Source organism: Cervus canadensis, chromosome 26 (genome assembly GCF_019320065.1).
Source record: "Cervus canadensis isolate Bull #8, Minnesota chromosome 26, ASM1932006v1, whole genome shotgun sequence".
Lineage (NCBI taxonomy): Eukaryota > Metazoa > Chordata > Mammalia > Artiodactyla > Cervidae > Cervus > Cervus canadensis.
Window position 1 is genome coordinate 26,313,285 of NC_057411.1, and position 25,269 is coordinate 26,338,553.

The window sequence follows — 25,269 nt, forward strand, 5'->3', positions numbered from 1 at the left end:
GCAAGTAACTTTAAAAACATTTGTTGAGGGCTTCCCTCATGGTTCAGCGGTTAAGAATCCACCTGCCAATGCAGGGGACATGGGTTCGATCTCTGGTCTGGGAAGATTCCATATGCTGTGGGGCAACTAAGTCTGTGTGCCACAACTACTGAGCCCGTGCCCTGCAACTAGCAAAGCCCACACTCTAGAACCTGTGAGAGTGCTCTGTAAGAGGAGAGACCACTGCAATGAGAAGCCCATTCACTGCAACTAGAGAGAAACCCTGCTCACCACAACCAAACAAAGTCCACGCGTGGCAATGAAGACCAAGCACAGCCAAAAATAAAAACATTAAAAAAACCATGATATATAATAATGATTAAATGCATGAGCTTTGAGTCAAAGAGACCTTGGTTTGAATCCTACTTCTATCAAATAAAAGTGCAACCTTCTAGCAAGTTATTTGAACCTTTGATTTTCTCATCTGTTACGTGGGGATGATAACATACTTTAAAGGATTTTATGAAGACCAAATGACATGACATCTAAAATGTACTTAGAGTATAGACTCTCAATATATGTTATCTAAATTATATGATAATAGTTGCAGCTTAAATGTACTCTTTCCTGTCAGAGGCATCTATAAAGGAAATGGAAACCTAAACTGATAGTTTCAGTTTTTAGCATAGGAAACACCTAATGGATTCTGTTCTTATCTCAGGACCTCCATATAATGTTAAGTATTTGCTGAGAACATGCAATGCATATAAACTTGTGCTAGGATTTAAGAGTGGTAAACAGATGAAGAGAATATATTCCTGCCCCTGTTTTCACATATTACCCATGTTGGATATGGTAATTCTCATTCTCGGTATCTTTTCAAGTGTCTCTTTCATTAGCTTTAGAGACCATGTTAATCTAGTCCTTATGCAGCTTTCTTATGTGGAAAATTTATTTTAGAAAATGATGTAAGCGTATCCAAATGTTACGTAAGTCACTGTGAAATAAAAATAGTAACTGGAGGTTCTTAATTTGTACACTAAACACTTGTTAATTCACTCGGTTCATTCAACCAACAGTTGAGCCCTTAACCCACACCAACTATTCTTACAGATGACAAAGGAAAGGCAGCTCCGGACATGCAGGAGCTGGCCTGCTATTCCCACTTTGGCCTTGATGTTCTCCTGCTGAACATTAAAAATTTCACACAGCGGCAACATCAAATACGGCCACTGTATGGCTATGATGGATGATGGCAAAATCAAGACCATTTCACAATCACACCTGAACACAGGCAAGACATGAATGTGGTTCAAGCCACAGCAGTGACCACACATCCTCTTATCCTGATTTCCCTGGATGACTGCGGATGCCTCCACAATGAACAGATTTAGCCTCCCCGCTTCTTTGGAAGACCAAGATATTCAACCATAGATTTATGTCCACTTCCTGACAGCTTCCCATTCAGAGAAAAATGCCCTCCCCTAAATTACTTAACACAAGTCCAGATCCTCTCTGTCCTTTCTAACACTGACTCAACACCGTCTTTTATTGATATACCCATGTACCCCAGTGTGCATTCCCCCTCCCTTCAGCTGTGCTCCTGTGGTCTTTAGCTTGAGGACATTGCTATGGAAGGGAATATTGCTATAAATGCGAGAGTGTCTGATTACCAAATCATTTCATATTGGGCTTAGAAAACCACATACCAGAAAAGCTTAAATAACAGCCACTTAATCAAGGTAGGTTTTCTCTTCCAAGGTAAAGAGTACAGAGGTGGTGCAGCCGCTCCAAATCAGGGATTCAGCTCTTTCTGTCTTTCCCACCATTCTAGCACATGCCTTCCGATTCAGGGTCAATTCATGGTTCAGTACAGTTCTGGGAGATGCTGCCAAGTGTCCACATTCCAGGCAACTGAAAGGAATAAAGAGAGAACAATAAGAGTGTGGCGCCTAACTTCACCAAATTCCTTCAAGAAGCCTTCCCGGAAATTCTACCCATACTCTGCTTACAGTTCACCAGACATGACTCGCAGAACCTAGTCACATGGTCACCACTATTTTCAGGGAAACCTGGGAAATGTTCTATTTAAATTGTACATATTGCCACCTGAATAACAGCAGGGTTCTATTACTAAAGAAAGAGATGGGAATAGTTACTGAGTAATGTCTAGGACAAAATTATTGATGGGGTAGTTAGTATGGAAAAATTGCTCAATTGGGTTAGTTTATGGTGAAAAAAAAAATTTCACCAACAAACAATGTACTCACAGCAGAAATGGTCTGATTTTACTGTGAAATCATGGTATCATGGTATGAAGACATCATATAGTAGGAAAATATTGCACAGCTGAAAAAACATAGGTTTTGCATGTTTTTTTTTTTAATTTTTATTTATTTATTTATTTATTTTTTGGTCATACATTGATATGAATCAGCCATAGATTTACACGTATTCCCCATCCCGATCCCCCCTCCCACCTCCCTCTCCACCCGATTCCTCTGGGTCTTCCCAGTGCACCAGGCCCGAGCACTTGTCTCATGCATCCCACCTGGGCTGGTGATCTGTTTCACCATAAATAGTATACATGCTGTTCTTTTGAAATATCCCACCCTCACATTCTCCCACAGAGTTCAAAAGACTGATGCTCTGGAAAGGGCTTCCCAGTTGGCATTAGTGGTAAAGAATTCACTTCCCAAATGCAGGAGACACAAGAGACAAGGGTTCAACCCCTGGGTTGGAAGATGCCCTGGAGTAGGAACTGGCAACCCTCTACAGTATTCTTGCCTGGACAATTCCATGAACAGAGGAGCTTGTGGGCTACAGTCCATGGGGTCTCACAGAGTCAGACACGACTGCATACACATTCATTCATCCAATGCTCTGGAAATGTCACGCGTCTGAAGTCAGCAGTGCAAGCTATTTGCAATAGGACCTTAATAACAGGGCTCACTCATGTTGCTTTCATCATTCTAAAAAAGTTTCAAATTCTTAAAGGCTTATCTGTCACAGTAAGCAGAGGTTCTCAAGTTATGAAATCAGTTAGAACAATGTTTAATTATTTATCCCCATCCACAAATAGGCATTGAAATTTTTTCATTGGATTTTCCAGTACTTTTTTCATTTGTGTCAATATTAATCATAAGAAAATTACAAAAGATCTTTGAGCAATTATGAAAGGTCAGATACCATTCCAAGTGTCTTACATGCATTATCACATTTAAACGTCACAACAGTCCTATGATTAAGGAGTGGTTATTGTCATCTCCTTTTTTAGAGATCAGAAAGCTAAATCCACAAAAGCATTTAAATCATTTGCCCTTGTTGGTAAGAAATAGACTGTATAGCATTGAAACATATGCATTATCATGTGCACAATAGCTAGCTAGTGGGAATTTGCTTTATGATACACGGAGCTCAACTTGATGCTCTGTGACAGCCTAGAGGAGTGGGATGGGGTGGGAGGTGGGAGGCAGATTCAAGAGAGAGGGGACATATGTATACTTATGGCTGATTTATGTTGACGTATGGCAGAAACCAACACAACATTGTAAAACAATTATCTTTCAACGGAACACAAATAAATTTAAAAAAGAAGAAGACAGTACTTAAATCCAGTAGTTTCAACTTCAGATCTTATAGTCTTAACCTCTTCACTCCACCTCCTGGACATCACCCAGCAAAGGACAGAACAAATGCAGGAGCAACTGTTTAAGGGTAAGGAAGAGTGGGGAAAAGCAGACAGCTCCAGTGATCATTGTCTTTCAAAACTGACATCCTAATTGCAGAAAACAAAATAACTGATTATAGAAATCATGTCACATCTGTTTGCTTGGAAAATCATTCTCTTGCCTTGGATTGGAGTTTTTAATTTAGAAAACAAAAAAGAAGTAATATTTGATCCTTGCACACATATTTAGAACATACAGAGCAATGAATTCCTTAACCAGACTAACATTGTTGACATTCTTTCTATATCCTTTCAGAATGTTTCTGTTCAGGTATATCTACATGTACCTATTTATATATGACATGTATGTAGATATTTGTAAATATATTATTAAAAGTTTCATACTGAACACACTGCTTTATTAATGTTTTATATAAAAATGTTAATATATGTCTATAAAACTTTCTTGGTTTTACTCTTATAAGCAATGGATTTTTTAAAAAATGTAGACTTACACTCTTCTTTTCTTTTTCCTTTTGTGTGTGTGCTACCTCCCAAAATCTATGAATGCAGAAATAAAGCCACAATACTTGTTTAGTTTTTCCCCGTACATTATATTACATTATCATTACCATTACCATTACAATACCATTACAGTAATCACTTTGTGCAGATTGCAATTTGTAAGGAAAAAAAATGAAGCAAATTTTATAAACATGTATAGACATATTTTCAAATCTCCAAATTAGGAAAACTGAGAAACAAAATATAGTTAATTTTTTTTAAGTTATTATATCCATAACTATCTGGCAGTTAAAGTAACTTTTAAAAGTGCAGACTAAATGGGTTTCTTCAAATAAGCAATTTTAGGCAAAATATATCTTCAAAGTCTTGTTTTTTTTTTTCCTATTTCAATAAATGTAAGAATTTTAGTAAATACTATTTTTAAGATGGAAACACTTGATCACATTTATATTTCTTAAAAAAATTCTTCAAAAATTTTTGCTATCATGTAAGTAACATTCCCCCACTATTAACTTTTGCTCAGGACAGTTGTACTGTTGAAAAGTCAAATATATTTTCTACAGTCACACGAGATAGTGCTTGAGGATCTCAAAATTGTCTAGCAAATTAAAAGTATCTTCTTGGAAAGTCTGCTACCCTAAGAAGTGACCAAAAGGAATGATTTTTATAGTTTCTGTGGAAGAAAAGAAACCTAGGAGTGAAATAGTCTTATATCCTCTGCAGATGGCAAAATCATCTGGGAGCACATCAATCCAGGGGTGCTCAGTTGTGTCCAACCCTCTGCAGTCCCACGGACTGTAGCCACCAAGCTCCTCTGTCCCTGGAATTTTCCAGGCCAAAATACTGGAGATGGGTGCCATTTGCTGCTCCAGGGAATCTTCCCTGCCCAGGGATCAAAGCCACTTCTATTGCTTCACGTGCTTTGGCAGGAGGATTCTTTACCACTAGCGCCACCTGGGACGCCCAAAATCCAGGTTTAGGATGAAAATATTGATTTCAGGAAGCTTACTAAAAATGCACTTAATGTTTATAAAATGTATGGCTATCTTTTCAATTCTTCTTTATCCATGAAGTCCACGTGTGTATGTATTTTTCCATATTGCCTTCTTCTTATTCTGGTCACATAATTTCAGGGCATACATTCAGAAAGCTTTAGGAAGTATGACATACAAAGGTCATTTTATTTGTGGTTTAATCTGTCTCTGCCTAGGACAGACTGTACATGAGTGGTCTATTCAGCGAAATAGTCTTTTCTTCACTTATGATCTTTAAAAACTGCTATTCTTACTGAACTCAGGGAAAAAAAGCCTGTTGTGATCATGGGAACACACAACAAAATCTATATGTAATATAACCTAGCTTTGCTAAAAATGCATGAATGCTTAGTTAGTAAGTGAAGTCGCTCAGTCATGTCCGACTCTTTGAGACCCCATGGACTGTAACCCACCAGGCTTCTCTGTCCATGGGATTCTCCAGGCAAGAATACTGGAGTGGGTTGCCATTTTCTTCTCCAGGGGATCTTCCCAACCCAGGAATTGAACCTGGGTCTCCTGCATTGCAGGCAGACACTTTAACCTCTGAGCCACCAGGGAAGCGGGAGACTATCTAAAGTGATAATAGAAACATCAAATATGTATCATTAATAATATTGCCATTGAATTACTAAATGTATGCATATGCTGTCAATTTTTAAGTAAAAGAAGGCAAGTAACAGTCAATCCTAAAGGAAATCAACCCTGAATATTCATTGGAAGGATGGATGCTGAAGCTGAAGCTCCAATACTTTGACCATCTGATATGAAGAGCCAACTCATTGAGACCCTGATGCTGGGTCTTATTATTATCAGATATAATAAAGTTTGAAGGCAGGAGGAGAAAGGGATGACAGAGGACAAGATGGCTGGATGACATCACTGACTCAATGAACGTGAGTTTAAGCAAACTCGGGGAGATGGTGAAGGACAGGGAAGCCTGGCGTGCTGCAGTCCATGGGGCTGCAAAGAGTTGGACATGGCTAAGCGACTGAACAATACCAACAAGAGTTCCACATCTATGAAAAAGTGGTCATCACACAATATTGAATTTTTGATAACTGGAATGATAATTTATAAAATAAAATGCAAGAAGCTAAGGAAAGTAGAAATGCATTAAAGGAAGATTAAGCACACACAATTTTGGAAATAATGAATTAAGGATATCATTATTTACTGACTAAAATGGGTAAACTATAAAAATCTTCTATAGGACTCTAATGTACTTCGACCATTTGACCTCAATAGATTTTTCAGAAATAATAAAATGCCAAATCTTATCCTAAAATCCTAAATTCATAAAGAAGTGACAGCATACTAAAATTATACATGCTTCCTAACTCAGTGTATGATGATGGTTATGGACGTCTAGTTTTCTGATCTTACATTCAGAATTGAGTTAGTGAGAGCCCATAATAATCTGGTGTAGATGTGACTCCATTCTTGTGAGAAACGGAGTCTTGAAGGACTATATGCAAAGTGGATTTTTTCTTTTTCATATATTCAGACATATTTTATTACATTAAAATAGTTCCCTATTTATTACTAAAAGTATCTAAATCAATTTGTAAGATGAGTTTCTTAGATATAAGATAAATGTCTTCATTCCACTTACATGCTTCCTGTTGAAATTCATTTCTCCATCCTTCATGTTTCAAACAAGTCTTCCATCTCTATGAATATGCAGCCCCACCATTTTATAATCTCTCTGAATGTACCTTGATTTTTTTGCCTATGTATTCCCTAGTGGAGTAGTTCTTAATCAGAGGCACACACCAGAATTTTCCTGAAAGTTGTTTTTTTTTAAAAACACACAGGCCAGGTACTCACATTGGACTTACTGAATCAAGAGAGGAAAATGGAGAGTACATTTTGTAAAGGTTTTCAGATGATTCCGATCAGCTGACCTTTGCTTAAGAACTAAAGACAGCTCTTGTCTAGCACTGCTAAGAAAGGTGTTTAAGAAGTGATTAGTGGAATAGACTCTTCTACAATGTCCTAAAATGGTCCACCTGTGAGGTCCAATTTAAGGTCTCTGTATTCCTCATTCTTCTTGTATATGCCTGTCTCTATTGTTAATTACTGCTTATGAATTTGTTTTTAATTAATAAAATTAAAAAAATTTTGTCATACATTGACTTGTATCCTCCATGGGTGCACATGTGTTCCCCATCCTGAACCCCCCTCCCACCACCCTCCCCACCCCATCCTTCTGGGTCACCCCAGTGCACCAGCCCTGAGTACCCTGTCTCATGCATCTCTGTGTGTGTATGTGCTAAGTCACTTCAGTGGTGTCCGACTCTTTGCAACCCCATGGACTATAGCCTTCCAGGCTCCTCTGTCCATGGGGTTCTCCAGGCAAGAATACTGGAGTGGGCTGCCATTTCCTTCTCCACAGGGTCTTCCTGACCCAGAGATCGAACCTGCATCTCTTAGGTCTCCCGCATTGGCAGATGGGTTCTTTACCACTAGCGCCATCTGGGAAGCCCACAAGTCTCTCTCTGCTCTTACATATTGTTATTATCATTCTACAGGATACTTCTCCCCATTTTATCCTGCCATGTTTCCTCTAGGGAGAAAAGATGAACTACTTAAATAGGGGCTACCTTGCATTTCTTAATATCATCTTCTTCCACCATTCAAGTTCTCTATATCACACTTTCTATTTCTTTCTAGCACTTTTCACTAACTAAATTTATTTTGTGTATTGTTTCCTTGGTTACTATGTGTTTCTCTTTAATAGAATGTAAAGACCTTAAAAATAAGGGCACTATGACTAATTTAAAGTTCTAACCCAATATCTAGTTCTCAAAATATACTTGATGAATAAATGAACTACCTAGAGGACTGATTTTTGCACATATATCAATGTATGTTGTAATTATATACTGTGTTTACTCAGTTCCCACTGTATCAAATCATTTATGACTTTCAGTCCCATCTTCTGGTCCTTGCTCTGGAAGAGTCATCATGTGAAGGATACAAAGAGCAAGAAATTTTATTTCATTCTGTCAAATTAAAATGATCAAGTTCATTTAAGGTCTCTTTTTGAAGGGCCTAGAAATTACATACTCTTTAGAGTGGATATTTCGAAGATGAAAAGTAGAAAATTATAGATATCTAAGTGGAGCTAATGTATCTGTTAATACTATATGAACTGTTGCTTATATTTTAGAGAATTTCTTTTTTTTTTTTTTTACTTTTATTTGCATTTATTTTCTGCAGCATTTATTCCCGGGCCATAAGTTTTTGTTTCTTCAGTTTCTTCTGGGATATCTTTTTCTTCTGTGCAACCTCCTCTTCTGGTTTAGGAACAATCTGTTCTTTGTCGGTAAGGACCATCTCAATGTGGCAGGGAGAGCTCATGTAGGGGTTGATCCGACCGTGAGCTCTGTAAGTCCTGCGCCGCATCTCGGGGGCTTTGTTCACTTGGATGTGCTCAATGACCAGAGAATCTACATCTAAGCCCTTAAGTTCAGCATTACTCTCTGCATTTTTGAGCATGTGTAGTAAAAATTCAGCACTCTTTTTGGGCCACCGACCCTGCGTCCAGCCCCACTGTTTGGCCTGTGCACACCTACCAACTCCACCATTGTAACGACGGAATGGCACACATTGCTTCTTTAAAGTGACATCCTTCAGATACTTGGTGGCTTTTCGGATATGCATACCCTTTATGGCCTGGGCAGTCTCACGAGTGTTCTTAAAGTGAACACGAAGATTTGAACCTCTTGATTTGCATGATTTTGTGGGGTTTTCTGGGTTGAGTGAATAGCGCACCATTTTTAAGGGTCAGCTCAGGCCGCTTACCAGAAAAGGAAGTATTTTAGAGAATTTCTTAATTTTAGTTTGGGAGTTCATGTGTTGACTCATAAAAATGACCATGATGCAATATTTACTCAGACCCTGACACTATTTGTAAAATTTCAAGATCAACTATATGAACAAAAACTAATTCTACTGTGGGTTCTATAGAGTATCTTTTAGCAGAGTCAAAGTGAGTTGCTTTCCACTCTACATATAAAATATCATCAGGCTCTAGATACTAGGAACCAAAAGAGTGTGTGACTGGCTAGGAACATTTGCCTTTGGGGCTACCTTTAATATCAAACCAATGAGGGAATCATCAGTTTATTAGGATAAAAAGAGTTGCTTCTTTACTTGAGTTTTTTGAAATTGCTCCTCCTGGTCTCAACTTAGCAATCAGAATGTAAAGAATCCCACACTTCCATGGGGTTGGTTTCCTTCTCAAGCATATATTCCTGAATGCCATGAGTCATCAGGGGTGCTGCCTTTGTGATGCAACTATTATGACACTCCATGATATCCTGTGATGCACTATAATGTCAAAATGCTTAATCTTAATGTGAAGTGGGTACAAAGTTCATGACTTGAAAACACTGGAGGAGGTTACTGATCACTTACTCTGTGAGTAGCTACATTTCTAAGGGTCACTTAGTTCTTCAGTATGATTAATATAATGTAACTATCACAATGTTAAGATTAATGATATTTAATAACAGTCAAGTTTATTAATTTATTGTGTATTCACTACAAGCAGGATCTGTGTTATTGTTTATGTATTTTATTTAATCTGCTTAACAGCATGTGGGTATCTTTATTCTTATTTTCAGATGAGGAATCCAGAGTCTTTCAGATATTAGGTAATTTACTATATGGTGGAATTTGTATATGAAAACTCAATTGGTTTGAATCTCATGTTCATACTAAGCACTCAGTCCCTATGATGCTATGTTATGTTCCATCCCAATGTAAATTATCACCCTCTAAATTTCCAACTGGAAAAAGACAAAACAATTTCCAATGTAAAGAGCCCACTTTCACTTCAAAGTGAAACACTTTTGATGATAGGTGAATACACCTCAATAGGAAGAAGGGCTTCCCTGGTGGCTCAGCTGATAAAGAATCCACCTGCAATGCAGGAGACCTGGGTTCGATCCCTGGCTCAGGAACATCCCCTGGAGAAGGGAAAGGCTACCCACTCCAGAATTCTGGCCTGGAGAATTCCATGGACTGTATAGTCCATGGGGTCGCAAAGAATCAGACACGACTGAGCGACTTTAACTTTCACTTTTACTTTCAATAAGAAGGAAGAGTAAGAAGAGAGGAAGAGAAGGACTAGAACAAAATTAAAACCTATGAGAGCAGAAAGATATACCAGTCTAGGCAACAATCTGCATGCTAAACAAAATCTCCACCATCTTTTGAAATCTGCTGGTAAGAATGTGAGTCTCTCTGAATCACAGTCACCTCATCCACCAAAAAAGATGACCATGCAGGCCCCTGCTTCACCCTGGAATGGGCAGGGTCATCTTTCTCATCTGATTTCCACTCTCGGTCACACCTAGTCTTCAGGTATTCTTTTCATTTACACTTGCTTCTGGGAAGACCATTGAGTGACCTCTCCATCTTTCCACAATGCTTTCCGTGATACACAGAACAAAACTAAACTGTATCCTGGTTTTTCGTGGCACTCAATCCTTCTTATCTGATATAACAGAACTACTTTGCTCTGCATCTGACTTTTACCTCCTTGAGCTACTGCGAACTGGTCATCGTTTAATTATCTCCCTGCATAAAACAGAAAACAAGTGAAATACACAAAATATGCTCTCAACAAATGTCCAATAGGAGCAAAGACATGAGTCATGACTCTTTATTTTATCCTACTAAATGTATGGTACTATTTAGCCTACATCATTATGACATGTCATTAAAAAATATGCAACTTTTAAAAAGTTTCCCAGAACCAGGACACATGCCACTGTGACCCACATTCCTAAAAAGAACTATTTTACTGGAACAGTCACAGAAGAGATAGGTACCTTCCGGACAAAGAAATACTTAGAACAATGCTTTTTTTTCTTCTTCAAGTCATGAAAAATCAAGTTCTGGAGTTGCCGCCACATTGAAGTTAGTCAAATTAATCAACTCTTTCCCTCTCTCTTCACTTTAGCTACTTGTCATGATTAAAATGCCCTGCTAGGTTCTAAATGGACTCTCAAAGCTGGCCCATTCTGTCTTGGGATTCCAGAAGCAAAATCTTGGCCACCACTCTTCATCCAATGCCAATATGCTATCAGCAGAGATTATTCCTTTAGGTTAAATATTATTCTCCGGTAGAAATTCTCTTTTCAAAGAGAAGTTTAGTCTAAATCCCTTTATCGGAGTGGAAAGAGAGTTTAAGAGTGAGATGAGGTTGAAGATGAATCTATCTGGCTCCTGCCATGACCAGCTGTGTGAAGTCCTCCCTGCCTTGTAAAGCTGACATTTGTCCCTCTTGTAAAACAGGGAAAATGATACTTAGACCTCCCTAGGTTTTGAGTGAGGTGGTATTGGTAATATTTTTAGTGTATTGTTCTGCCAAAAAAAAAAAAAATCAATAAATAATAACTTTGACAAGGACGGGTCCTGGGCCGCAAAAAGAAATTGGACAGGAGGTGGTTGGAAATTCTGACCACATCACAGTAGTGGGTGGGGAAGGGCCCCCGAGTGAGATAAGGTAAATAAAGCAGCTTGTCATAGGAGGTGGGCTCTGTAGTCATATTATGACAGTTATTGTTAAAGACATCGGGCCATTGTTGTCACTCCTGATCTTAAGGTACTTTAACATTTTAAAATGGATTTTTTTTTCTAGTTAATTCCTGTCTGTGGTAACATTACGATCAACCAAAGTATATTAGGATTTTCAGATAGGTTGAAAGTTCGGGACTTTTGAATGTCAGCTCCTAGCTCCCAAACTCCACTCCCGTCCCTTGTATGGATCTGGTAATTTTTTTTTTTTTTCCGGCTTGGAGCAAGAAGTCTAATTTTCACTTCCTTCCAGCGGCTCTCTGCGCTCCCGGGAGGTGGGGCGCCTGGCATCCGTGTGTGGTTTTGGGGTAGTAACCTCTTCCCGGGAGGCCGCCCGCCTCCACCCTCCGCGGCGGAGTGACGTCACGGGCGATGCCCGGGGCCCGCCCGGCCTATAAAGCGGCAGGTGCGCGCAGCACCTCCGGAATGTTCGCACACCTGGCGCCCGAGCCTGAGCCCAGGGAGCCCGCGCCCAGGGATCCCGAGGCGAGCTCCAGGAGCTGCCTCCAGCGCCCCAGGCTGGCCGGGCCTGCGAGCTCGGCCACGCGGCCCCCCGCGTCCCAGCTCTCGGCCACCACCGCCTCTTCCCGCCCGCAGCTCCCGGCCGAGTTGCCCCAGAGACCGCGACGCCGCCGCTCCGAGAGACCAATGAGAGCCCCGCTGCTGCCGCTGGCGCCGGCGGTGCTGTCCCTCCTCATCTTCGGCTCAGGTGAGGACATCCCGGCTCTGAGCTGCCCGGAGCTTCTCCCGCCGCGGCCAAACCGGTCGCCCCTTGGATTTTGCTGATGCTTCTCCAACCGCACCCCCCCCCCCTCCCCCCGCCAACCCCGGGTGTCCCCCGGTCCGGTGGGAGGTAATCCACATACCGGCCCCTCCTATGGAGGTAGAGAAGAGGCCGGGTGTCTTAGAGGTTCCAGGCCCGCAGGAGGGTGCCTGAGAATCTTTGTACTCTCACTTTAGTCCAGAGGAGGGAGAGCTTAGAGATCCTGTGATCCAGACCCTTCCTTTGACAGATAAAGAAACAGAGGTCCAGAGCGGTAAAGTGATTTCCCGAGATCTTGGAGAAGAGTAGTTAAGTCCCAGACCTAGGAGTTCTGCCTCCTACCTAAATTCTCCGTCTCCTCTGTCAAGTGATTTTCTTTTGACCATTCTAGAGGGCCTGGCATCGTCCCAGGGAGAAGTTCCACTTAAAAGCACCACTCTGACACTGTTTTGAGACCTAAAGAATCCGCCTGCCAAGCAGGAGACGCGGGTTCGAGCCCTACTTTGGGAAGATCCCCTGGAGAAGGAAAGGATAACCCACTTCAGTATTGTTGCCTGGGAAATCCCGTGAACAGAGGAGCCTGGCAGTCCACGGGGTCGCAACATAGTCCTACATGATTTAGCCGCTAAACAACAAAGGATAAAGCAGGGGCTTGAAACTGGCCCCCAAGTCCTACCTAGTCCCTAGTTTCTTCTCTAAGTGAGAGCAATAATAAGAAACAATGACAGTAAGAAAATTTATTAACAACTACTATTCATATTACTTTTTACATTTGATACGCATACTGTTTTTTAAAAGGTAAGCATGTGTTAAGAAGATACTGGATTGATCTCTAGAATCTGTTTATTAAAATGGAACAGGTAACATTCTATTCTATATATGAAGTTATGGTCATATTTAGATGTTGCCCCTTAAATAATTATATTAAATGTTAAATAATTATTTTACATTAATTTGCCTATTTGGCGGGTTTTTGATGTGGAAATTAATGTAGATTATCTGTGGAAAAGAAAACCTAAATGAAAGAAGCTCTGTAATTGGGACAGCTGAGTTTCCTTGTCGGCAGAGTACGAAGCAGCTTTCATAAGTGACTCAATCACAAACAACAACACATGTGCAGTCACTGCTTTGAAGATAAACATTCCTCCCGAACAGAATTGACTGGAGAGAACAGTCACCCTGCTTTACTTTTTCTTTTCTCCTCTTATTCTCGCTCCCATAGCCCATTATACTGCTGGATTAGACGTCAATGACACCTACCCTGGAAAAGGGGAACCATTTTCTGGGGACCACAGTGCCGACAGATTTGAGGTGACCTCAAAAAGTGAGATTTCCTCTGCAAGTGAAACGCCTCCTGGTGGCGAACTGTTCTCGGGGATCGACTATGACTATTCAGAAGAGTATGATAATGAACCACAGATATCTGGCTATATTGTAGATGATTCAGTCAGAGGTAAGTAGAGGATAAGATGACAGTATAGCCTATAAGATATGTGGTTTGTATGAGCAAAGCTGCTTCAAAAGAAAAGCCTCTCCAGGATCTTCCAGTGGCTTTCTTATGTGTATGACTGTTGTGCATCCCGCTAGTTAAGCTGGAAACTCAAATAGAGCTTTTAGTGGGCACAACCTTTGTGTCTGGAGCTCTAACAAACGTTTCATGTCTGGTAAGTCTAATCTTCACAACTTTATGAGGTAGGAATTGTTATCATTTTACAGATGTGATAACTGAAGCTTAAGAAGTTTAAGCATTTTGCCCAAAGTTCCACAGCCAGATGAGAAACTCCAATCTGTTGGATTTCAGATACTCTGCCACATGACCACTCCCCCGTGTGAGAAACCAATATAGACATCAACCAATCCCATATGCTTTATATCTCAGCTTTTATAGCCACTCCCTACCACCATTTTTCTCTAAATAACTGCAGTTGGACTCAAATAGGGCTTCGCTCATAGCTCAGTTGGTGAAGAATCTGCCTGCAGTGCAGGAGACCCAGGTAAGGGAACAGAAAGATGTAATGGGAAAAGAATGATTGAATCTTAGCCACTGTGTATTGTGTTGCGAGATTGGTAATAATAATAGTAATATCACTTTCTGGAAATATTAAAGAACAAATATGCATGGATTTTATATCACTAACATCTCTGTTTAACCCCAAATCTCATTTGTCAGTTAAATAATAGTGACCTACAATTTCTTCTCTTCTGCTATTATCTGATTTTTCAAAAAGAGCATTTACTTAAAATGAGGGTACCAGGGTAAGAGGTCACTATTGTTCATTACTCTCATATTACTTTGGAGTTTGAGGGCAGACGAGGTCATCAGTAAATCAGATCTAAATATCCTAGGAGCATCCATTATGAAGGCAGGGTTTAAAGCGTCTTCTTTCCTGATCTTAGTTTCCCTGACTCCTCCCCTCTGTCTAGCTCCCAGAACTGGTGAAGGAATAGCAAGTGATAACATGAAGACAATGGCAGGTGGGAAAAGTTTTATCAAATACTCCATTTTCCTCCCTTGCTCCACACCTCCTTTATGTGCTTTTGCATAACGTGGGAAAGGGGTCCATCTCTAATTCTTATTTTGGGAGGGGGATGAGATGAGACCATTAAGACTATAGAAATTTTTCTCTTAAAGATGTTTCAAGTTAGCATTTCGTAAGACCAAATGAATTGATGGTGATGAATGAAAATGGCTAGGGGCCAAAATTAGAATGCACTGTAAAATACAGTGAAAATTGAGCCATGAAGATAATGTATATTGTAGCACTTCAGCATAGTGACTGTCTCTGTTTAAAATGTGTAATGTATCTGATAAAGTGCTGTAATATCGATTTAAAATGTTTCTGTTAGAGGAACTGTTCTAATTTGGGGTACTTTTCTTATCTTCAGAGGGAAGTTTCAACACAAAAATTGCATAGCCACCTATTAAACGTTGCTCCTAGTTTGACTATTATTAATATTGATATAATAACTGCTAAAATACTCAAAGTATTTAATTTTTCATTACCTTGATCACAGGGCTCCAGCTTTGCTACCCTCCCTTATGTTTCTGGAGTTCTCTGTTTACTGGGCACTGCAGAACCATTATGACTAACTTTATTATGACTTTATGACTCTTTTCTCTGGGCTCACTAAATACTTGCTCAGATAAACCTATGCAGAGATTAGTAAGATGAAATTCACAGCTCTAACATAGAAACTCCTCCTTCCTATATTTAATGTGTGAGTAAACTATACCCTGCATAGCTATGACACTGAACAAAGGTTTCTGTGACTCTGAAGAGCTAGGATGAACCCATGAAGCATCAAGTACAAATATTTCTGGACTCCTATTTTTCAAATAGATTGATCACAGAAATTAGCCCCCAGAAGGTATCAATTAATTATAACCTGTTGTAATCAGGAAGTTGAAGAAAGTTCACTCTACTGTATAATTCTCAGTTTTCTTCACCTCAGGTAATACACACCAATTCCCAACTATGATAGCACAAGACTGATATGAGTAAAAAAAAATCATCAAATATACTCAAACCCCACTTTAATTAATGGAACTAAGCTTTTCCAAGAGAAAACAGAATATAATCGAGTATTAATAGGCTTTAACATCCCAGCACTGCCATTTTCTAGCTACTGTCTTAGTACAATTTACTTGTCTTTGCTCGACTCCACTTTTTCTCATCTGTATCATATGGATAGTAACAATACATTCAACTGTGATTTGGGTTTGATTAAATTAATGCTTGTTACCAAGAACCTGGTATGTATTAGAAGTAGAAACAAATGTTTAAAATATTTCATGGATTTTCCTAGACAAGTAACTCCTATTATTCCTGTTATCAGTAATAATAATACTGACACAAATAAATCAAAATATGTTTTTAAGCTAATAAAATAACAAATGTGTTCAAATTCTAAATGCCACATAATACAGATATTGTCTTTGTTCGATTATTGTATATGAGTTATATTAAAAAATGAGACCGATACGGCTGTTATCCCTGTGAACTTTCATTGCTAGGACATTTTTCTCTCACGTCTTCCAAATGGTCTTCCACATAAAGAGAGACTGCTGTTAATAAATCTTTTCTTTTCCGTTTTATTTTTTTAGTTGAACAGGTAGTTAAGCCTAAGACAAACAGAACAGAAAGTGAAAAGACTTCAGATAAACCCAAGAGAAAGAAAAAGGGAGGCAAAAATGGGAAAAATAGAAGAAACAGAAAGAAGAAAAATCTGTGTGACACAGAATTTCAAAATTTCTGCATTCATGGAAAATGCACATTTTTAGAGCAACTGGAAACAGTATCATGCCAGTAAGTTACCCTAAATCATGTGGAATTCTATATTTCTAACACTGTGTCTGAAACCCCTAGTTGCAGAAAACCATTTGCTTTTTTTCAATGTATAAACCAAGAGTTGGCAAACTTCCTTAACGAAGCAGATATGAAATATTTTGGGTGTTGTGGGTCAAGATTATGTATGGTTATCATATAACCAATTAAAACATGGCCATTTAAACCTGTGGAAAAAAAACAAAAACATTTCTCGGCTTACATGCTATAAAAGACCTAGCAAGTGGCCGGATTTGACCCGTGGGCCATAGTTTGCTGAACCCTGGTGGAAACCATCATTTTGCAATATGTATTTTACAAAACCTCTTGATAAAAAAAGGAACTAAAGTAGTTTTCACTTAATGTTGTTCTTGCTTCCTTCCCCCTAAAAGCTGCTAGCACGTTAAATGGTAGTGGAATGTGTTAGCTGCATAACTAGCCACTGAATTCATCAGTTGGTCATACAAGGAGTACAAAGAATGAAAAGGCGTGTCTTCCTGAAATATCACACCCAGACTAATCTCAACTTGTTCTTATACTAATAGACCTTAGGCTCGAATGCATTCTACATCTCATCATTTTGAAATACTAATAAATGTCTGGACTGATTTTTTGAATGCTAGAATTAACGGTGGTTTGTGATCTGGAAAGTGAACATAAAATTTATTGGAATCTTTTCAGTGATTATAATTTTAAAATGTGGGTTTGCAGATGTTATACAGAGTACTTTGGTGAACGATGTGGGGAAAAGTCCATGAAAACTCAGAGTCTGGTCGACAGCGATTTATCAAAGATTGCTTTAGCAGCTATAGCTGCTTTCGTCTCTGCCATGACCTTCACAACTATTGCTGTTGTTATTACAATCCTGTAAGTAAGGCATGTCTTTAAAATCCCTAATAAAGTAATGCCAGGTTGATTTTTTTTTCAGCATTTTTATCTTAATATGGTATCATATTTTATGTGAGTTATTCTATTAGTGGTACGTGATATTTGGCCATATCTTTACACTTTATTGCCAGTTCACAGAATATGGTTAAATGTATTCCTTTGACCACCACTGACACTTAATATATGAACCCCTTTTCTTGAACTTAAACATTGATGGTTTAGTTTCATGTTATATGTCTACTCATGACTATTTCCGAATCTCAGATTGCTGATAACTTCTATTAGTATATTAAGCGTAAGCAAGCTTCCCAGAAGCTAATTAAGACCTAGGTTGTCAGAGACATTACTTTGATACTAAAAATTCACAAAGAGCTTCAAACCAGGAGCCGAGAAAAGATATGTCTTCTGCTTCTGTCAGAATGCAAAATTCTGAGTTAGGAATTTGATAGCATGGTACTGACTTTTTAGAGCTTATGCCTATTTTGTTATTGTCAAATGCAGTATGGGAATTCAATTACTAAAAAAAAAAAAAAAAAAAAAAAAACATTTCCTCCATATGGCATGGCGTAGGAAGCAGGGACAATTCTATTACTGTTTCATTCTAGCAGTATCTTCCCTGTGCTCATAATAACAGATCACTTACTTCACTTCATGACCAATGAATGTTAGAACTAGACTGTCCTAGGTAGTAGCCACTGGTGGGTATGTAAAAATGGCATTGTCTGTCAAACAAAAGTCAGTAGATTAAGGAGCTTGGGTGAGGGTGTGAATGGCTCTGTAATGACTCATGTGCTACTGGAGCTTGGGAAAAGCAAGACTCATTATTCTAATTTTAGGTCTTGGTAAATTACTTTTAACAACTGGATTGTATACATGATCTACTACTCTTGCCATTCAGGAAACAAGGGGTTATCTTCTGGCATTGTTTACTATTATTTTAAATTCAGATCAGCTAATGATAAAATGCCAGGTAAAACACAATTTTATGATGCACGTCAAGTTTGATGTGTGGTTTAAATTTGTTTTGCACATCCGAGAAATTATTTCGGTCTGTTGGTACCTCAAGCCCGATATGATATGCAAGTGTGTTTAGGAAAAATACACTCAGACACCATTATTATTTGACACAGAATTACAGAAGAAGAAACTGCCAGTTAGGGAAGATGTTTTGAAAGAATTATTCAAAAACTCATAATTATTCAAATTGAAATATTTAATAATCCTTTGGAAAAGTATGGAAAAACTTTGGTATGTTTTCCTTTTCTCTTGTATTCTTCCCTGTATTTGAAACACATGGCAAATACCAGCCTAAGACACAGTTGCTACTTTTTCAAAATTCAAATCAGTTTTTTCCCAAACATCACAACAAAAGTTCTTAAGATTTTAATAATAACATTTAGTTGATTAAAAAGCCAATAAAAATTGAATTGCTTGAACAACACTAAAACATTTCAGACCATTGAGTTTTTTGGTATCAGGTAGCAATAAATAAAATTAGAAATATTTATTATATTTAGAAATAAAATCAATTTGTTTTTAAGCCTGTTTAAAAAAAAAACAACAAGCATTTACATTAGTTTGTGCAAGCATAAGGCCCTTCTGTGGTAAAGCTACACTATCTTCTTCCAGTTGTACCTGAAATTGTGCTGTTTTGGGGGAAAATATGGATGTGTTTCATGCCTTCTAAAAGTTTGCACCCCAATGGACATTTGTTTAAATCTCAGTACTTTGGGAATATGGTTATATAAAGTCAACATAAAGATTCCCTCAAAAGAACATTGGTGATACTTTTTAGCTGGGTTTAGTTTTGGGTTTGGTGGAGTGGTTCCGTAAGTGTATAGTGGTCCATAAGGACTCATGAAAGAAATTCTCTGTGCTTGTGAAACCCCAGTCAATATATACATGAATAGAACTTTGATGACAGTAGAATATCTTGTTCTCTGAAGGCTTCGAAGACGATACCTCAGGGGATATGAAGGTGTCGCTGAAGAACGAAAGAAACTTCGACAAGAAAATGGAAATGCACATACTGTAGCATAACTGAAGGTATTATTGCAGGTTTGAGTTTTAAAAGCTATCTTTAAATAATATTTTACAATCTAAAAAATATAACGTCTATTATCTGAAGGAAAATGAGAAAAGCACGTTTTCTTAATAGTACACTATGAACATTGGCTACACAAAAGTGTTATTCTTTCAGCTTGAATTGCAGTTCCATACTGAGAATGGAGCATGTCCTTACTATTCTAAGGGGTAGAAAAATGAAGGAGACACAAATTCTGTTCTCAAAGAGCTTAGTGTTTTGAAGATAGAAAAAAATGCAAGAAACAAGAATATCAGGGGGAGTAAAATATATGTCATAAAAAAGGAACTAATGGAATATGAAGAGTTTCCAGTGAAGGAGAGAGAGAATCCAGTGGGCTGCATTTAGGGAACAGAAAAAGATGCGATGGAGGATGGCATTGGAAGTGAGCCTCAAAGAACTGACGAGAGTGGGACAAGTGATTATAAGTGGAAAGGAAGATCGATAGTGAGAGATGGGCTAGATTATTTTAGAAAGGTTTGAAAGATGATCTAGTTCAAATGGTGTTGGAGAAGATAAGGTTAAACTGATAGGCTGAGCTCACATGGTGGAGAGCCAACGTTAGGGCACCTGCATTACAAATGTGAGGAAGTAGAAACATCAGTGGGATATCCTTACACAGCAAAGAAGTAGGAATGGAGGGGACTCACACTTGAGAGGAACTTGGTTAGTGTACAAATTGCAGTTCTTATATATATTTTTTTAATTTTGTAAAGAGAGAGAGCTGAGCATGTTGTATGGAGAAAATATGGAGAGGGATGTTTCATTGATAACTAAAGTCAACAGCTGATGAAACAAACTTCCAGAGGAAGAGGGGAGGCAAGGAGATCAAGGAGACTCTTAATGTCAGTCAAAAGAAGGAACTCCATTTCCTCAGACATTTTGGAAAGAGGTCAACATCCTTAAGTTATTGGGTTGGCCAAAAAGTATGTTAGGATTTTTCCTTACAATCTTACAGAAAAACTCGAATGCACTTTTTGGCCAGCCCAATATTATTTTCTGCCTTCAATTGCTTTAAGAATTACTTGAGATACTTGCTAAATATGCATATTTCTATGCATTCCATTTTTTATTAACATTCCAGATGCTTGGAGAACACTATCTTTAGCATTGGTTAAGTACAGGCATTATGTTCTGAGCCTATTACAGAATTAGCTCAGTAAGTCATGAAATAGATAATTATCCATGCCAATGCAATACTCAATACTTATTCATCAAAAGTTATTAATGAATTGGCTTAATGTTCTGAAGCTAAAGTCACCAGCATGAATAAGAGTTTATTTTTGGTTGTTTAGTGCAATTGAAATTTCTCAAAGGAGGTCCAGAATGACTTTAGGAAAAGGAATACGCTGTGTTGGCACATTGCGGCTGCCTATTAACTGGTAGCTACTATTATTATGCCCTTGGTACTAATTATCCTAAATTAACTGTATATCATAAATATACTGAGCCACTTAATCTTTGTTTTTAATTATGTCCGCTTCATAGATTGGTTAGGAAGACTATTTCTCATCACTATTCTCAGTGTTGCAGTTTTAATAAACAGAATTTGATGAAACAGGTTTGAACATATACAGTCTTCTACCCAAGTAAGCATATAACCAAAGCAGATGTGAAAGACAGATTCAAGTCAGAAGGGCTAGTTTGTCTCTAAAAAGCTTTTAGTGCTTTCCACAAGACATCCTAGAAAAAAAAGAAAATTGGCAGAAATTCTGATAGATGATTATTCTTTGACCTTATCTCAAAGCTATGTTGGAATTGAGCTGTCTTTAACAGTTCATTTTATTTCCCAACAGGGTATCAGATCGGAGTCACTGCAAAGTCACAACTGCAAGTGATACGTTGGTTCCTCTTTTCAGCGAATCCTAAGAAAACAGAACCTTTTCGTTCTGATGGTTTTAAACTTTCAATTGTCACTTATTTCTAAGTCTTATTTCTGTACATAAAGATGCATGGAGATAAAAAGTATTTTTTCAAGTTGTAAATAATTTATTTAATATTTAATGGAAGTGTATTTATTTTGCAGTTCATTAAACTTTTTTTTAAGCAAACAGATTGAGAGTTTGAATATGACTTTTGAGATTGTAAGACTTTAGGGTATTTTTCTAACATTTAAATGATCATTTTAAAAGGAGTTCCTCCCCCCCTTCTTTTTTTTTTTTTTTTTTACTGTTTTGATGTTTCTTTTCAAAACTTAACTGTTTTCTTAGAAAGTACTCTTAATGGGAAAATTATTAACTAGAGTCACTCAGTCCTCCTACAAATACTGATGTCCCAAACTGCTCTGTCTTATTCCACATAGAACTTATTGCAAATCGCATAAATTATAAAAGCTTCTAAAACCAACATGTGGCATAGCTTCTCTGTTACAGTAGACATAGATATTATAAAAGAGAGAAAATATATTGCCCATCATTATCATCACCATAAACAAGAAAGGAATGAGGTTTGAATATGGCCTTTTGCATGTACCAGGAAGTATTTAGATTTGAGACTTCTTTCCTTAATATCATGACATAAATATATAAAGCATTTAAAACCCACTCTTCTTTTTCTGCACTCTTTTCTTACATTATTTTAAACAAATACATGTATATTTCTGGTGCATGTTCTTTCAAAAGCATTAAGGTTGTGGAATGATTCAGTCATCCCTGGCTGGTCAACTAAGTTATCTGGGTGAAAAACAAAATAACCTTTCTGTTGTGCAGGGTATATTTTGAGACTATTCACCAGTAATAAGCATATTTCCAGTAATCATCTCATGGAATTTCATGGATGAAAGGTGCCTCAAATATTAACACTTCCATCTGTCTCTAACATGCATGTGGTTGCTCAGTCATGTCCTACTCTTTGTGACCCTTTGGACTGAGGGCTCCTCTGTGCATGGAATTTTTCAGGCAAGAATACTAGAGTGGGTTGCCATTTCCTCCTCCAGGCAATCTTCCTGACCCAGGGATTGAACCTGTGTCTCCTGCAACTCTGGAATTACAGGCAGATTCTGTACCTGCTGAGCCACTGGGATTTCCAAATCCTTGCCCAGTGATCATCCAACCAACTGGCTCTCAGTCTCACACATTATTAGTTAAGTTTTAAATGTCAAAGTGGCAATCCTCATCCCAACCCTGCCACCCTCCTCACAGTTTCTGACTTCAATGGTCAGGGGTGGGTCATTGGTCCCTGTATTTTTTAAAGAGTCATATTTACAGTCAGTGTTGAGAACCTCTGGTTCACCTCTGTGTACACATCTACAGTATACATTTTCCTCATCATCAGTTACTGATTATTTATTGTTGATGACTCAAATATAGTGCTAGGGATATAAGACCAAAAAAGCCTTTATTTGGGGACATTTACCACCAAACTGGTAGGAGAGAGTGTCTTGTCAATACAGTGCAGTAAATAGCTGGATTATGATATGTACCAGGAATTCATGGGATTTAGAGGAGCTCTTATCCAGAGCAGGCTGACTGAGGCAGGAAGGGTTTCTTGAAGAGGGCCCACCTGAGATAATCTTTGAAGGATGAGTAGGAGTTATGTAGAGAGACCATTAGAGTCACAAGCAAATTACAAAGTCATCAAAGAGTGTGCCTCAAAAAGGAAAAAAAAAAAAAAAAAGTACCAACAGCAAAAAAATAAATAAATTTCAGGATTACTGAAACAAAGGGTAAAGTCAAGAGAGGCTATAAAGGAAGTTGGATTGGTTAGAGCAGGGGCACACAGGGCACTTAGCTTACACTGTGAGTTAAATGAGGAACCATTCAGGCCAGTTGATCAAGGATAGTATTGATCATTTGTATTTCAAGTAGGTTAACAGTCAACCGTATGGTGAAGGTAAAGCCCAAAGCCAGAGGTAGGAAGATTAGCTTGGAAGCAGTTGAAATATTCTAAGAGTGAAAAGAAAAACAGTTGAAGTTGGGAAGTTAAGGGAGGGAATGAGAAACCCAAGATGTATTTGGAGATGTTTTTGTAGATTGAAAAAGCAAAAATAAGGTGAGGTGTTACTGAAAACAAAGCCAAGGGAACAAGATAGAGGAGAGAAGAAATCTGGAGTGGCCTTCAGGTTCCTGGCTTTAGTGGCTGGGAAGATAGTGACACAATTTTAAGTAGCCCTCTCTTGAACTAGCTTGTTGAATATTCTAAAAGAAAGCATGGCTTTTTAGTTATACTTGAATGAAGAATGTCTCTTCTCTATTTCATAAAATCATCCTTTCTAGTTTTTAATGGATTTGTGAAGAAATGAGTACCAGTCTGAGCAATCATTCAACTGAATCAACACTGGCCCTCACCTTCCATCTGAAATTGAGCAGATGAGAGGAAAAACTAGGTCTACAAGTGTGATAATAAATGCAGCTTTGGATCTGTTGAGTTTGAGATGTCAGGAGATATCTATTAATAGGAAGCAGTTGGATACACAAGTTTGAAATCCAGTGAGGTGAAGAATTATACATTGAGAGTTGTCAAAATATATATGTTGTAACTGAAGCCACGAAATGCTCAAGATTACCAAATGAGGTGCTAATGAGTTTGCAGAAAAGTGTATTTGAATTGAAAATTTTCAGTTGTCACCAACACTGGGAAGGATGACTCAGGCTACCATAGTCACTGTGAAGGTTCTAGGCAACTGCCTATTATTCCCTGTAATTTCTTAGTCCTTAAAACAAAATAAAAGTCTACTGAATGATTACAATCGAAGATGGAAAAGCTCTATAGATTCAGCAAAAATAATACCTGGAGCTGACTGTGGCTCAGATCATGAGCTCCTTATTGCAAAATTCAGACTTAAATTGAAGAAAGTAGGGAAAACCACTAGGCCATTCAGGTATGACTTAAATCAAATCCCTTATGATTATACAGTGGAAGTGAAAAGTAGATTCAAGGGATTAGATTTGATAGACCAAGTACCTGAAGAACTATAGACAGAGGTTTGTAACACTGTACAGGAGACAGTGACCAAAACCATCCCCAAGAAAAAAAAATGTAAAAGGCAAAACGGTTGTCTGAGGAAGCCTTACAAACAGCAGAGTAAAGAAGAGAAGCAAAAAAAAAAAAAAAAAAAAAAAAGAGGAGAAGCAAAAGGCAAAGGAGAAAAAAAGAAAGATATACCCATCTGAATGCAGAGTTCCAAAGAATAGCAAGGAGAGATAAGAAAGCCTTCTTTAGTGATCAATGCAAAGGAATAGAAAGAAACAATAGAATGGGAAGGACTAGCAATCTCCTCAAGAAAGTTAGAGATACCAAGGGAACATGGCATGCAAAGATGAGCACAATAAAGGACAGAAATGGTATGGACCTAACAGAAGGAGCAGATATTAAGTGGCAAGAATATACAGAACTATACAAAAAAGGTCTTAGTGATCCAGATAATCACAATGTTGTGATCATTCACCTAGAGCCAAACATCCTGGAGTGTG

At 38.2% G+C, this 25,269-nt stretch overlaps 2 protein-coding genes and 1 non-coding gene across 4 annotated transcripts; 1 reads left to right on the plus strand and 2 right to left on the minus strand.

Annotated features, from left to right (window-relative positions):
- Positions 1-5,694: 5,694 nt before the first annotated feature.
- Positions 5,695-5,766, minus strand: TRNAC-GCA. The gene has a single exon. It is a non-coding gene; the product is annotated as a tRNA-Cys (tRNA).
- A 2,638-nt stretch (positions 5,767-8,404) lies between these two features.
- LOC122428151 (60S ribosomal protein L17-like) lies at positions 8,405-9,021 on the minus strand. The gene has a single exon (XM_043447964.1). The coding sequence runs from the start codon at positions 8,986-8,988 to the stop codon at positions 8,434-8,436; it is 555 nt and encodes a 184-aa protein (XP_043303899.1). The 5' UTR covers positions 8,989-9,021; the 3' UTR covers positions 8,405-8,433.
- Positions 9,022-12,117: 3,096 nt separating this feature from the next.
- AREG (amphiregulin) lies at positions 12,118-21,850 on the plus strand. Of its 2 annotated transcripts, none has more exons than XM_043448056.1 (6): positions 12,118-12,508; positions 13,785-14,015; positions 16,668-16,869; positions 17,599-17,754; positions 19,722-19,833; positions 21,655-21,850. In XM_043448056.1, exons 1-5 carry the CDS (start codon positions 12,172-12,174, stop codon positions 19,813-19,815), a joined length of 1,020 nt encoding a protein of 339 aa, XP_043303991.1. In that variant the 5' UTR covers positions 12,118-12,171; the 3' UTR covers positions 19,816-19,833; positions 21,655-21,850. The 2 variants fall into 2 exon arrangements, with proteins under 2 accessions (XP_043303991.1, XP_043303990.1); XM_043448055.1 differs by having other exon boundaries at positions 12,120-12,508; positions 19,722-19,821.
- The last annotated feature ends 3,419 nt before the right edge of the window (positions 21,851-25,269 follow it).